Below are 15845 nucleotides of genomic sequence, written 5' to 3' on the forward strand. Positions count from 1 at the left end.
TATTCACTAGAAATGTACAGTTTTGTTACCTTACACCTTCTCTTCTTACCAACTTGGACATTTTAACTTCTATGAAGTCAGGTTAAATCATCCTACTCTGCTCCATCACCTTCCCTGTCACTGAACAAGGCTGGTGGTAGTTTGGGATCCTTGAATCAATATTTACCCTTAGTACAACTGTGTCCAAATTGGACAGTACTAGAAAATATTGTCATTTGATAAATATTTGAATAAAAAGTGATACCGTAGTTCTGAACTTGAGGCAGAGTAGTTGTGATTTAGGTCTGGAAGCATTTACGGAATGAGACAGAATTCACTATAGTCGAAATGAAGATGTTGTATATAATCAGTTGGAACATTCTAAAACATAGAGATTGATTTGAAGGTGATGTATAGAACTAGTAGCAAAACAAAGTAGTATAGGGATACATGACCGGAATTAGATTCCCTGTACCTCTAGTTTAAAGTGAAGCCTAATGTACAGTTTTACAATTCAGTTTTTTTCCTAGTACATTTTCCAGGTACCATTTTAGAAATTATATGTTATTTCTGTTTTGTTAGTATTTACCCTGTATGTTATTATGTATATTTAATCTAGCAAAATTCAAGGTTTTCAGCATCTTTATCCTTATCCTGAGTAATGCAGGAACATTAGGACATTAGAATAGTTCAAATGGTGACTCTACTGTTTTATATGCTATTTTTCAGTATTTTTGTTCTTTCTCTTTTAGTTCTCTCTCTTTTTAATCCCACAAATTTGACTGCATCATATTTATTTTATATAATTTTTAATTTTTTCAAGTTAAAGTTTGTTTTACATTTACCCAGATGTTTACCACTTTATTTTCTTAAAACTCTTTTTTTGCATTTTAGACCTCTTTTCCAGAATAATTTTCCTTCTGAAATATATGCTTCTGGTATAATTTTAGTGAGAATCTCTCACTGGTTCAATCTCAGTTTTGGGTCACCTGAAAATTTCTTTATTATCCCCTTATTCTAGAAAGATACTTAAAATCTGTGTTATATTCTAGATTGAGTTTTTTTTTTTCAAGGCTTTATTTCACTATCTTCTAACTTTTATTGTTGCTACTAAGAACTCAACTAACAATTCAGTTCTAATTCCCTTGTGGGTAATCTGACTATTTTTTTGTCCTACTTTTTATTTATTTATTTATTTATTTATTTATTTATTTTTTTATTTTTTTTGGCACACGGGCTTAGTTGCTCCGCGGCATGTGGGATCTTCCTGGAGCTGGGATTGAACCTGTGACCTCTGCATTGGCAGGTGGACTCTTAATCACTGCGCCACCTAGGAAGCCCTTTTTGTCCTACTTTTAAGATCTCGCTCTCTTTCTTTCTATTATGTATAGATATAAAATCTATATCTAATGATGAGAGATAATGACTGAGAATTTCTCAAAATTTATAATAGACATAAAGCCTCATGTTAAGGAAGTACAACAAATCCAAAGCAAAATAAACAAACATAAGCATACTCCTATACCCATTTTAATGAAACTGCAGAATCCCAAATGCTATATAGAATACTACTGTAATTATGCTGTAGTGTAGTATACTACTACAGGCATATCTCGGAGATATTGTGGGTTCAGTTCCAGATGACCATAATAAAGTGAATATTGCAATGAAGCAAGTCACATGAATATTTTGGTTTCCTAGTGTATATAAAAGTTGTATTTAAACTCTACTATAGTCTGTTGAGTGTACAATAGCATTGTCTAAAAAAACAATGTCCATACCTTAGTTAAAAATACTTTATTGCTAAAAACTGCTAACCATTGTCTGAGCCTTGAGGAAGTCTGGCAGTACCACCAAAGATCACTGATCACAGATCACTATAACAAGTATAATAATAATGAAAACATTTTAAATACTGTGAGAATTACCAAAATGTGTGAGACAGGAACATGAAGTGAGCAAATGCTTTTGGAAAAAAAGGTGCTGATGGACTTGCTTGAGTCAGGATTTTCACAAACCTTCAATTTATAAAAAATGCCATTTTTGCAAAGTGCAATAAAGTGGAGCTCAATAAAACGAGGTATGCTTGTGGATGTAGTATCCCCAATACTATATCATTTAGTATTATATAGTATCCCAAATACTGTCTCTACTCTAACCATAACTATAATATAGTAGTATATAATATAGTATTGTGGGTACTGCAGTTTCACAAAAATGTGTAGAGAAGAAATTCTCAGCTGTTATCTCATACGATTAGGTATATGTCTGACCTCATTTTATATCTTCTGTCTGTTAACTCTTGCCTAACTTTCATTTCTTTGTCTCTCTGTGTTGCATTCAGAAATGTCTTCCAGTTCACTTATTCTTCCTTCAACATAGTCTAATTTGTTGTTCGAACTGTCTGTTGAGTTTTTAGAATCCTTGCTTTATGTAAGAGTGTTTGATCTGACTTTTCAACATGTATAGACATGCCACTTTATATCCTATCCCTTTGTGGTATTTAAAACTAAAGGCTAGGTCACAAGGGATCACCAGATATTCTGTGTACACATAGATTACTGAATCATCTCTCTGAATTTTTCTAAGCTATCTTTTTTGATCCCTTGGGGCTTTCCTTATTTTCTTGCAAACAAGCTATGCATTAAAAACATTAAAAAATATTTATTTAGCATTTTAGGCATTCTGTAGCAGTAAGGTTACTAAGGATGTTTCTTTTATAGTAATACTGGAAATGGAAGTTTCTGTTCAAATTTAGTGAGAGAAAATTTAATATGCAAGAAGACAAAGTCTTGTACAAAATTCCTTAAGACTAAAGGTTTTTGTTAGTTTCAGTGTGACTCAGCAGTATGATGCAATTGCTGAGGGAAAAAACTAGTAAAAGCAAGTGTACTTTTAGGTTGCATTAATAGAAATTAGAATCTACTATAAGGAAGGTGATAGTTACACCATATTTTAATTGATCAGACCTCACTTATGTGTACCACACTCTAAGGAAGACATTAAGAACCTGAGAAGTATCTAGAGGAAAAGAACTAGTGAAAAGTCAGGGAAGATGATAGCTGCCTATACTTATTTGAAGGGCTGTCTGGGGACTACAGTTTTTACATCCAGCTTGCGGAACTGGGATCAATGGGAATTTACAGGGAAATATATTTGGGTTTTATTAAGAGCTTTACAACCATGAGAGAGCTTTTTTGGAAATGTAATGGTCTGCCTTTGAAAGTCTTTCCAGGACTTTCTCATCAGAGCCATTTAAACTGAAGATGAATGATATTTGGGGGGGATACCATAGAGAGAATTCAAACATCAGAAAGGATGGTGGAATTTTCCAGGTTCTTTCCAGTTGTGAAGTTTTGAAGGTCTGTGATTAAATGATCCATCAGGGCAGAAAGATGATATGGTGAAAAAAGCCCCTGTGTTCTCTTCCTGACTCTGTCATTGGCTTGCTGTGAGCCCTTAGGCTAGTCATTCTTCCATCTCAATCTCTGTTTTTCTTGTGTATCAAAATGGAGGGACTTGGATTAGGTGAGCACAAGTGTATCTTACATGCAACAATTATTATTGTTGGGTTCTAGTAGTGATAGTCTATTTTCCTCATTCCTTCTACATTTATTAATTGGGATGCTTCTGTAAGGAACTATTGCCACTTCTCTCTCATTGATTTATTAAATTATTTACTTATGTCATTATAGACTCATGAATATTTCATTTATTCTTTGGATTATAATCCACTGTTTATTTTGTTGCTCAAAGCTTTGACCTGTGGAATACCTGGATTTAGCTGTTACAGAGTACAAACAGTTTGTTGGTATGATTTCAGATTCCACATAGAAACTAACTTTTAAAAAACTTCCACTTGTTGAGTTTGGCATAGTATCTGAAAAGATTATCCACAATTATCTGAAAAGGCTATTAATGTATTCCTTCCTTACCCAGTACATATCTGTGTGGCTGGATATGAGAATCTAGCCATCTTCCATTAAGCCAGACATTAAAGAATTTGTAAAAATATAAACATTATTCTTCTCACTAATTTTTTTGTTTTGTAAAACATATATTATTCATTTTTACGTGTAACAAGTTTCTTATTTTAAAATGAATTAATATATTTAAAATCTCTTTTAATTTTTTGTTTGGTATGTATCTATAGATGTAACCCACAAAAACCAAACTTTTTTGGGTTTCTCAGTGAATTTTAAGAGTTTACAGGGGTCCTAACACCAAAAAGTTTGAGAACCACCGTTCTAGACTATTTTTAGATGATAATTTCAACTTTTTTCTTTAAAAATTTTTTGCTTTTATTTAGTAACAAAATTTTAAATTGAAGTATAGTTGCTCTATAATATTGTGTTAGTTTCAGGTGTACAGCATAGTGACTCAGTATTTTTGCAGATTTTATTCCATTATAGGTTTTTATAAGATAATGGGTGTAATTCCCTGTGCTATACAGTAAATCCTTGTTGCTTATCTATTTTCTATATAGTAGCTTGTATCTATTAATCCCATACTCCTAATTTGTCTCTCCCCCATCCCTCTACCCTTTGGTAACCACAAGTTTATTTTCTGTCTCTGAGTCTATTTCTGTTTTGTATATACATTCATTTGTATTATTTTTTTAGATTCCACATATAGGTGATAGCATATAGTATTTGTCTTTCTCTGTCTGACTTGTTTTACTAAGCATGATATTCTCTAGGCCCATCTACATTGTTGACATTGGCAGTATTTCATTCCTTTTTATGACTGAGTAATATTCCAGTGTGTGTGTGTGTGTGTGTGTGTGTGTGTGTGTGTGTGTGTGTATCACATCTTATTAATCCAGTTGTCTGTTGATGGGCGCTTGGGTTGCTTCCATGTTTTGGCTATTGTAAAGAGTGCTGCTATGAACATTAGGGTACATGTATCTTTTTGAATTAGTGTTTTCACTTTTTCTGGATATGTACCAAGGAGTGGAATTGCTGGGTCATATGGCAGTTCTATTTTTAGTTTTTTAAGGAACCTCTATAGTGTTTTCCATAGTGACTGCACTAATTTACATTCCTACCAGTGAGGGAGAGTTCCCTTTTCTCCACATCCTTTTCAGTATTTGTTATTTGTAGACTTTTTGATAATATCCATTCTGACAGGTATGAGGTGATATCTCATTGTGGTTTTGATTTGCATTTCTCTAGTAATTATGGATGGATAATTTCAACTCTTTTTCTACTCACTTACAGATGGTGAACCTTGGTGGTTATCTGTGGAAAATTTTCTGTCTTTCCCTGAACCAGTCATTGTATATGCAAAGGAATGTACAAATACACAGTAATTTTAATATTAGCCTATATCTTAAAGTCCACCCGTTACTTTCAGAGTCAAATGTTGTATAAACAGTTGTCATCGGAAGTTGCCTTCAGCACAGTGTCTGGCATATCATGGTGATCAATAAATACTTGTTGACAGAATGAGTGAACGTTGACATTTATTGTTCTTTCTCCAAAAATCTAGATTAGCAATGAAGTTGAGAATGTGATAGAAGAATCCACAAAACCAGCAGCTGAGCAGGTTGCAGAATTCAGTATCCACCTTCTGGGGGAAGAGTACAGTGAAGCACTGCAGGATCCCTCCAGCTTTCACCACCAGCGCCTTGTAGAAGAGTTTATTTCAAACGTGGGTGATTTTTTGTATTTTTTTATTCTTTTCTTTCTTTTTGAATACAAGATAGTTTGCTGGCGTTGTAAATTTCCCATATTAAAAACACTGGTTAAAGGTAGGTTTAGGATTTAAGCTTTCCATCTGCTTGATTCAGGGAGTGGTGATTTAGTCATTTCTTCAGAAAGCTCTGTGAATAGTTCGCCCGAAACTTGAACTATTTCACTGAAAAAAAATTTTGTATACATTTGCCATTTGCTAACAAATAAATGCTATTTCCAACTTTGGCTGCACAGCCAAGGAAGAATGTGTTCTGTGGCATGGCTTTAACTTGACAATATTTGGAGAAATGAGCATCTTTGAGAAACTGTATATAGTGTGTTGTTTTTCTTGAGGGAATATTAAATTTAATTTCTTTTAATTTTATATTCATTATATATAAATATTTCTATTTGTTATATGTATATATATATCTTTTTTTAAGTTGAAAAATTTTGGACAGTCAGTACACAGGTAGTATGAGGCACCAAGTTCAAAGGACAAAAGGACATCCAGTGAAAAGTAAATTTTCTTCTTATCTCTGTTCCTTGGTTGGAAGTAGTTTTAAAAAGGGGTTTCTTTAAAGAATTGTGCATTAGACCATCCCACAGCTTTACTTTCTGGAGGAATTCTATTTAGGGACTTGAACTCAAGATTCTTTCTTTCAAAAATGACCCATTCTTGGCCCCCTTGTATGCCTTTGCTCTTGTATAGAAAGCAAGACACTCAGTGCCCATCTCTTCTCTCTGTCCAGTGAGAGGGCACATCATTCCTTCCTGTTTATTTCTTTTCCATCCCTCTAATGGAGTTCTCTTTGGCCAAGTTTTTTAATTCCATTATCTTGGACTAATTTCCCTCTCTAGACACTGTGTCTAGATGAGAAACAAAAGTATGCATCTCAGCCAAGCAGCATCTTTGCAGCCATCAGACACAGGGAGTGTAGGCCAGACGATTAATTTTCCTAGCTGTGTGGCCAAGTTGTGAAGCTGTATGGTATGTGGAAGAAATGTCAGCCAGGCCAGTGGCCACCTGGCATCAGATAGTGTCTTGGATCAGCTGTTTGGTTCTCTCTGCCCTTGGATTAAGGAACCTTTAATAAGACTCAGTGTTTGGGTAAACAATTGTGCTGAATGACTGCATATTTAGAGAAAGTCTAATAAACACTCTGAAAAACATTTCCAACAGGGACTTTATGAGGTAGGTAGCTGTTGGCTTGAGGTGATTTGAGGGTGATGAAGGATCAGTTCCTTCTCTGGCCTATTTCTACATCCATGTCCCATTACCTGGAATAAAATGTCTACCAATAACCACTCCTTTGTGTGGAACTGCAGAGTCAGGGTCATGTCTCTGAAAGGTCCTGTCTCCATGTTTATTGCAAACTGAAGGAGGCCCTCAAGCTCTCTCCCTTCAGGACACAGTGACAGGGATTGTTCCTTCAATATTATTTCTTAGGTAATATTGGAAAGTACACAGGGAAAAAGAAAGCCTCCTTGGGAGGACTGAGGTTCAGAAGTTGTTCCTTTTTCTCTTTTTTTTTTTTAATGAGGAGAAGAGTAAGATAAACTTGGGACACCACCAAGAATGACATCAGAGAGGGAAAGGTCATTGTGATAGGCTTGGGATTGTGGATTCCTGACGACAGCCACAGAATCAACACTTGTCCTCGCATAGTGCTTTGTGTTCTGCAGGCTGCTGTTAAGTCGGTTTGCTAACAACAGCCGTGTGGGTAATCATCTCCATTTTACAGATGAAGCCCAGGAGGGCAGGTCACTTGTTCATGGTCATTTGGCTTCCAGGAGTGGAAGGGAAAATCAAGTCTCCTCCTTCCTTTGAAAGTGTTTTTTCCTTTAATCATACAGAGTCCCCCTTCATTTTAATTCAGGTGAGAAGTTGTGGTGAGCCTCACTGTTTTCCCAGTCCTGGTCCCAATTTTAAAACCATATTTATCAAGGGAAAGAGGATAAGGCATGTAATTCGGTAGAAAGATTGGGGATTAAATAAATTCGGATTCAGTAATTTACCAAATGCACGATCCTGGGCAAATTAGTTAGCCTCTCAGAGTCTCAGTTTTGTCAACCGTATAATGGGGAGAATATGTATCTCTTGGGATTGTTGAAAGGATTAGAATATTTCAAAGCAACAGGCACATAGTAGTCACTCATTAAATTGTACCTGTTATTAATCTTCATGTTAATAAAATGGAATGACTTCTTACAGCTGGGCACCTGTATAGTAGCTAACTGGGTGTGATGAATTAGAATACATATCTGTGTTTAGAATCAAGAGATGGCAAAGCCCCCGATTAGATGGGTTTGGTATGAATAACAACATGCAGTTGTATAGCATTTTGCAGTTAATGGAGTACTTTCAGCTACGTTCATTTTGATCTTAGAAAAACTGATGTGGTTGGTGGGCAGGGCAGCATTAGTACTGTGAAAGAAGACTTGTACCTGGCCACTCTGCCAGTGAAACCAGCTGAGACTGACCCTCAGTCTTTGGATTCCTAGTCCTGTGGATTCTGTCCCCACCCCCATCCTCCAAGAATTATAGCACTTCTCTGTTTTCTCTCAGAGAATCAAACAAGGCAATTACTGTAACTAAAAAGTGTCACGGGTTTGGGTTCTTTATCCACAAGGAATGAATATCTTCGGTGAACCAAGATTTAAAAAAAAAAATCCCATTCTCCTGATTGTATGTGGATTTGGTTTTAAAAGCACATGCCCAGAGATGGCCCCAAAATCTGCTAACAACTTATTTCTCTTGTTCTAGTGTTGGCCCCATAGTGACTTATCTGGTGAGATTGTCACCTTCTGAAATGTTATAGATAAAATGTTTGATATTGTTAAATATGTGTTTATGCATAACCTGATTTTTTAAGGATTTAGTCCAATCTAACATTTCCCCCCACTCTAGTCACTAAGCTTGTATTGATTTATGTGGCTTGGTTTTAAAAACTTGGTGATAAAAGTGGTTCCTGCAGTTGTGATGCTCATAAATTGATCTTTTGACCAGTCACCGCCTCATAACCTCCTTTGTGACAACCAGTTGACAAGGCCTAAGCCCAGATCTGCAGATTTCTTTCTTATGTTAGCTGTGTTCAACAGTCCCTTGTGTTGCAGGAAGAGGAAACAGATGCTACCAGACATTGTATACTTACAGGAAATAAACACCTGACTGTGTGTCAGCATGTGTGCTGTGGCCAGATTTCTAATCCATACAGTTACATTTAAAAATGTTATTACAGTCTCTTTTGAAACTAGTCCTTTTTTTCACATTTCATTACATAAGGGAAAAAACAGTGCTTTGCCAACAAAAGTATGTGTTTTTTATAATTTGGGAAAAATTAATGTTAAAGCACATCAGAACCTTAAAAAACAAAATGAAAAAGAAAAATGTGGCAGTGATGTGGTAAAAACTATTTTCTAACATTGTAACAATTGTAATTTTCTTAACCTTCTGACCCACATATATCCACGTATGTGTACAAGCTTCTAATGGTTGTAAACACTGCCATGGCTTCTCTTGTTGCGGAGCACGGGCTCTAGGTGAGTGGGCTTCAGTAGTTGTGGCACACAGGCTCATTAGTTGTGGCTCACAGGCTCTAGAGCGCAGCCTCAATAGTTGTGGTACAGGCTTATTGCTCCTCGGCATGTGGGATCTTCCTGGAGCAGGGATTGGACCCATGTCCCCTGTATTGGCAAGCAGATTCTTAACCACTGCGCCACCTAGGAAATCCCAGTGGTTCACTTTATATTCTACTCTTAAAAGCATTTTTTTCTATGCACTTTTTTTACATTTCTACATAGTTATAAATTTTATTTTTATTTTTAACAGGTGGAAAATGCATTTACTGGGTTACCGGGCTATAAGGACATTCGTGTACTTGACTTTAGGTAAACAGACTTTAAAAAATGCACATGTTTTATAGCACTCTTTATTTCAAATGGAATATCCTTTTGTGTTTATTATATGTACTCTAACAACAGTGATTCAAAATGATGTGAATGCTCTAATTCAATGCTATTTCATTAAATTTATATTCCTTTTAAAAATTTATTTTTTAAATTTTTATTGTGGTATGGTTGATTTACAATGTTGTGTTAGTTTCAGGTATACAGCAAAGTGAATCTATTATGCGTATACATACATCCACTCTTTTTTTAGATTCTTTTCCCACATAGGCCATTACAGAGTATTGAGTAGAGTTCCTTGTGCTATATAGTAGGTCCTTATGAGTTATCTCTTTTATATATAGTAGTGTGTATATGTCAGTCCCATAATTTGTATTCCTAATGCTGTTTTTTCAGATGAGGAAACTGAGTTGGAAAAAAGCAAAATAATATATTCAAGGAGATACACTAGATCTGTAGTTGGGCCAGGGTAAGAATTCAGGAATTCATGTCCCCAGCTTGCTGCTGACAAGTTGCACTGCTTTTATTTGGCACTGAGGGGAGCCTGAAGTCAGATTAGATGTGACCTCAGTGTGCTCCTAAAGCTTGTCAGTGTTCCTTCCACTGAGGTGACTTTGACATCTCGGTGTATCAACATAACAGTTCTGGGTAAATCAGACACCTCTTTTTTTTTTTTTTTTTTTAATTTTTTTATTTTTTACAATAAACTGCATATATTTAGAGCATACGATTTGGTATCCCAATCTCCCAATTCATTCCCCCCCCCCAACCCTCCCTGCTTTCCCCACTAGGTCAGACACCTTTTTTAAGTCATTTCTTCCCTGCTTAAGACCTGCAGCATAATACTTGTGAGCATTTATTGAGTGAATACTTAGTACTGGCCACTTTACATTCCTGAACTCACATAATCTTCAACTCTTTCAGCAAAAATATTATTATTAATGCTTATTTTGCAGAGGAACAAACAGGTTTAAAAGGATAAAGTATTAGCCCAAGGTCAGAGAGTTTTTAAATTAGAGCATAAGAAGGATTTTGAAGCAACGTGGCTGACTTGATAGCTCTCGCTGTTAACCTCCGTGCTAGACTGAGTCCTCTGAAGGTCTGGAGCAGGGAGTGGTAGCTGTGCCCACCTATTGGATGCAGGGGAGCATAAGCATAATTAACAATGTCTGCATCTTAACTTTGGCATAGTCTTGTCACAGCTTCTGGGTTTTCCAGAAATAACAGCAAGCACTTATGAGTACAGTGCGCCAGGCTTTATATCTATATTAATTCATTTAACCCCAACAGCCATGCTATGAAATAGTTACTATTATCCTCATTTTTTCTGATAAAGAAACCAGAGCACGGGGAATTTAAGTATTTTATCTAAGGACACTCAGCTAGTTATTGGCACGGGGGTGAGGGCAAGCATGGTAAATTGACCCTCCACCTACTGTCACACCATGACCTGTCTCCCTAGTTCAGCCTTAGCGCTTTACACACAGAGTACTGCCTCCAGCTGCGACTAAAGCTCCCATGAGAAGGTGGTGACGTCCTCTCTCATTCAGCAGCACGTGAAAGGCAACATGGCCTTTGGGATCAACTTGCCTAGGTTTAAATCCTGCCTTTGGCACTTCTGGCTGGATGGTTTTGGGTAAATTAACAAGCCTTAGCTTCTCATTTGTATAAAAAAAGATAATTTATACAATTTGGATTAATCCTGCTTTATTGAAAAATACTTTTGAAATACTTTGTGTAAATTATTTAGTTTTTTTGTTCCTCAGTTTCTTTACCTGTAATATGGGGATACTCATGGTCCTTAATAAGTTTTCATGACGGTTAAATGAATTAATTTTTGTAAAATTCATAGCACAGTTCTTGGCACATGGGAAGTTCTATTAACTGTTACATTAAATAAATAAATAAATAAATAAATATTAAAGGCTATGCAATAATCCTATAGGTTAGTCAGTCCTGACCTTTCCCAAGCCCTTAGAACCTTACTATATACCATCTGATTTTCTTTTCATTGATTTTAATACCATGTAACACATTGTATCCCTGCAAAAGTGTTCCCAGTTTTGTTAATGCCAACAGCTGGAGTTCTCTGTTGATCTACTGAAAAAAGTTTATTTATAAAGAGATAACCATATATTAATTGTTTAAAAGTTTTTTAACAAGTTTAAAGACAGTAAACACTATTGATTTTAAAATAGAATATTTTATCCATCTTTACTCTCTTCCTTCAATGTACAGGAATTTGTTGTTATCTGTTACTATACAAGCATTTTCATTTGAGGAAACATTTCAGAGGAAATACATTAAGAACTTATACTTTGATGAATTATATGACAATTACAACACTCTTAAACTCTGCTTAATACTTTCCACTTTTATTTTCAGGTCCCCTAAGGAAAATGGAAGGTAGAGTACCTTTTGGCACTTTCTTTACTGTCCAGCTAATGAGGAGGTAGTTTAGAAAATATGGTAACCCTAGGTCCAAGGGAGCATGGCTTAATTCTTTTATTACTTCTGATATCACTGTCCATCTCCTTACAGATCAGTTGGCAAACATTTTTTGCTAAGAGCCAGATAGTAAATATTTTAAACTTTTTTACACTATGCAATCTCTGTCGCATGTACTCACCTCTCACTAGCAGATGAAAATAGATGTAAGCAGTATATTGAGAATTAATGAGCGTGGCTGTATTCCAATAAACGTTATTTAAGGACCCTGAAATATCAATTTCATATGATTTTCATGTCACAAGTTTGGTTATTTTGATTTTTTCAACCATTTAAAAACATAAAATCCATTAATTCTTGGACAGTGGGCTGGATATAGCTCACAGGCTGTAATTTACAGACTTCTGTCATGCACTGTTGACTGACAAGTACTTTTATTTTTTAATCTATTTATTTTTATTTTTAGATTTTTATTTATTTTTTTGAGGTGCAGTTGATTTACAATATTATGTAAGTTTCAGGTGTACAATGTAGTGATTCACAATTTTTAAAGGTTATACCTCATTTATAGTTATAAAATATTGGCTATATTGTCTATGCTGTACAATATAACCTATGACAAATACTTGAAAATATTGAGTTATGTTGTTTTAAAATTAGAATTAAAAATTGGCATTGATGAAAACTCAAGTATACTATTGTCATTGAATAATATAATCAAGAGTCATTTTAAGTGATAAATGAAAGGCAGAAAGTTGATCTCTATCATAGTTCATTTGTGAAAACAGCTGCTCTCTGGAATTTCTTAGAAGCGTAATGTAAAAGCATGGTCAATCCTCCTTGTGAAGGTTGCTTGTCATTTTGTCTTTGAATTCAAGTTTATTTAAACTTTACTTTCTCTTGAAAGATTGATAAGCATAATATAGAATATATGAAGCAAATTCATAGGCTAAGTAGAGAGATATTTAGAGATACCTAATATTTCATTGTAATATCTTTCCTTTTTAAAACAGTTTTATTTTTTTATTCAAGTATAGTTGATGTATAGTATAATATTAGTTTCAGGTTTAGAACGTAGTGATTCAGTATTATTATAGATTATGTTCCAGTTAAAGTGATTATAAAATATTAGCTATATTCCCTGTGCTGTACAACATATCCTTGTACCATAGCTTATTTATTTTATACATAGTAGTTTGTATTTCTTAATCCTCCACCCCCACCTTGCCCCTCCTCCCTTCTCTCTTCCCACGGGGAACCACTAGTTTGTTTCTCTATATCTGTGAATCTGTTTTGTTATATTCATTTGTTTATTTTATTTTTTAGATTCCACATAGAAGTGATAACATAGGGTATTTATCTTTTGCAGTCTGACTTTTTTCACTAAGTGTAATACCTTCCAGGTCAATCCATGTCATTTTACCTTCATTTATATGATATAATATCTTATATTTGAAAAGAGCTTTCTGACTTCTTCATTTTCATTGATACTATTTTAGCAAGTATTTACTAAATGTCTGCTAATTGGGCAAATCCTGCGCCTGCAAAAATGAGTAACTCTTGGTCTCGGTCCCCTAGGAACACAGTCTAATTGAAAGTGCTTTCAGGGATATGTCAAAGTACTGGTTCTTTTATTTTTTTCATTTTATTTTCTTATATCCCTGTGAGATAGTGGAAATGAGATTATTCATTCTCCTTTTGGAGGTGAGGAAGTTTTGCTTGAGAGAGGCAAACTGATTTGCCATAACTTATGTGACTAGAAGGTATTAGATAACTTTGCCCAAGATAAACAGAATTAGGGTTTCTGTACTCTTCATAAATGCAGACTGCTCTGTATGTGTATATGATAGGTATATGTGTTGATGGTCAGTGTTCAGCCAAAAGACCCGATTGTTTAATTGCTGCCCCCCGGGGAGATTAGAATGTTAAAGCAACCCGAATTCTGATATTAACCCTGTGATCAAAGAATGGTATTTGGTTGCTGAGTGCTAAGTTCTCTATAGGGACGCAGACAGTAATTCAGTTTGAAACCATTAGATTTTATGTACTTAACGTAAGTACAAAATTATTCAGTATTGTCAGATATTAACCAGTTGGAGTTTATTCATAACTTTTTGGTATAACTTTTATTTTGAGGTGCATATGAATGAACATGTGGTACAGAAATAGTCTGTTTATATAATATATAACCCCCCTCTCTCTCTCCATAAGCATTTATATACACATGAAATTTTCTGTTTGCTTTGTACCTCTTTCAAGACGCACACATTATTTTAAGTTAGTAGGATCCATTTGAAGTGAATCAACAAAATATCTGGCAGGTGTACACACTTCAGAAATTCACCTCCAGGCCTTGTAAGTATGCACCTTCTTCCTAATAGAAGTATGAGAGAAGAAGGGATGTCTGAGTTTCTCTGAAATATCTTTAGTTTGATTGATTGTCAGTGATGTGATATCATTATTTTTTTCTATTTAAAACCTGCACATGTCAAATAGCCAATTGGGGCATTTGAGGTGAGGAATAAGGGTAAATTTCACCTCCATATGATTGATGTCTCTGGAAATAGAAATCAGACAGAAACTTTCCTCCATATAGCAGTTTTAGTTTAGAAGGTGAAAGATGATACTATAGTGATGGTTGGTTAATTTGGAGTTGCTGCATGCAGAGAACCAGCACAGCTTTCTTCAATCAGATAATGTTTTGTCACTAATGTGCATTCTGCATCTTATGTACTTCCTTGTTCTCTTGGCTTTCTTTTATTCTGTTCCTCATCCTGAGATGTCTCTGTATTCCATTTACCATGCCAGAACTAAGTGTGTTCTGGGTCATGCTAAAGTTCTCGAATCTGCGAATAGATGGTTTTCTGATACCTCAAGCATTTCTTTGAATTCTCTTTCGAGGACAAAAACTTGGTAATAAATTGCAGTATCTCTGTGAGGCATTTTATCTTCTTTAATGAACTTATCCTTCCTAGACAAGGTAGATGATATTAGAAGTGTTATTTTTAGAAGTGTTATTTTAGGGAAACATTGGGAGACAAATTATATTTTGCCAGTGAAGAGTAAGGCCAGTAATCTAACCCAGACTGCATGATATGCACAGATTTCTTGATCCAGGAACAATTCGCCCGATCTTCTCTGTATGATATTTAAAAGTCACGCAAAGCACATGGTAAGCGCTCAGTAAAGGCTTGACTCTGCTTGTTTGATTTTCTGTATAGCCCAGGAGACAACTGAAGTGCTAACTGGCACAGCCTTGTCTTCTCCATTTTTCCTCTTATCACTGCTTCCTGTCTTAGAGCCATATTAACATGTTAATAGGTTGGGCATAGATCCCAAGGGGAAGCTCACCTTTCTGGAGATGCAGGCATGGTTCATCTCACACAGCTTGGAAAAAGCATGTACATCCTCACAGAGCTGGGTTCTGGTTGGGAAGCAGTGTCCCTAAAATGATTCCTCAGAAGATATACATGTGAGGATAATATGCGTGCCTTTTAGGGTGAAAAATTACTCTTTCGTGTTTAGAGACTAAAACTCCTTCAAATTAAGTCAGGAGTATCACACACTGTCATTTAAGTGGCACAGTTTCAATGGTCTGCCTGCACTAGTGAATAAAATCGACTATTTGCTTTTTCATTATTTTCAAAAGTATTTATTGAACTACTCTGAGCCAGGTATTGTGCTAGATACTTGGGATATACATGGTGTGCTGAGTTCTGACCAGTAGGTGTCCCTCTTACTATTTTATTTCATATTGGGGCCATCATTTGGTTATTTTAGGATATTTTCCTGAATTTATTTCTTTACAAATGGAGATCAGGAATTACTTATGGA

At 35.3% G+C, this 15845-nt stretch overlaps 1 protein-coding gene across 1 annotated transcript in view; it reads left to right on the top strand.

The window, feature by feature from the left end:
- Positions 1-15845, top strand: part of IMPG2 (interphotoreceptor matrix proteoglycan 2) — a 72657-nt gene that overhangs the window by 31027 nt on the left and 25785 nt on the right. The window contains exons 7-9 of the mRNA XM_057697288.1: positions 5470-5631; positions 9487-9545; positions 11949-11969. Coding sequence (XP_057553271.1) covers positions 5470-5631; positions 9487-9545; positions 11949-11969 — 242 coding nt within the window. The remainder of the gene's footprint in view (positions 1-5469; positions 5632-9486; positions 9546-11948; positions 11970-15845) is intronic.

This window comes from Hippopotamus amphibius, chromosome 10 (assembly GCF_030028045.1).
Source record: "Hippopotamus amphibius kiboko isolate mHipAmp2 chromosome 10, mHipAmp2.hap2, whole genome shotgun sequence".
Classification (NCBI taxonomy): domain Eukaryota; kingdom Metazoa; phylum Chordata; class Mammalia; order Artiodactyla; family Hippopotamidae; genus Hippopotamus; species Hippopotamus amphibius.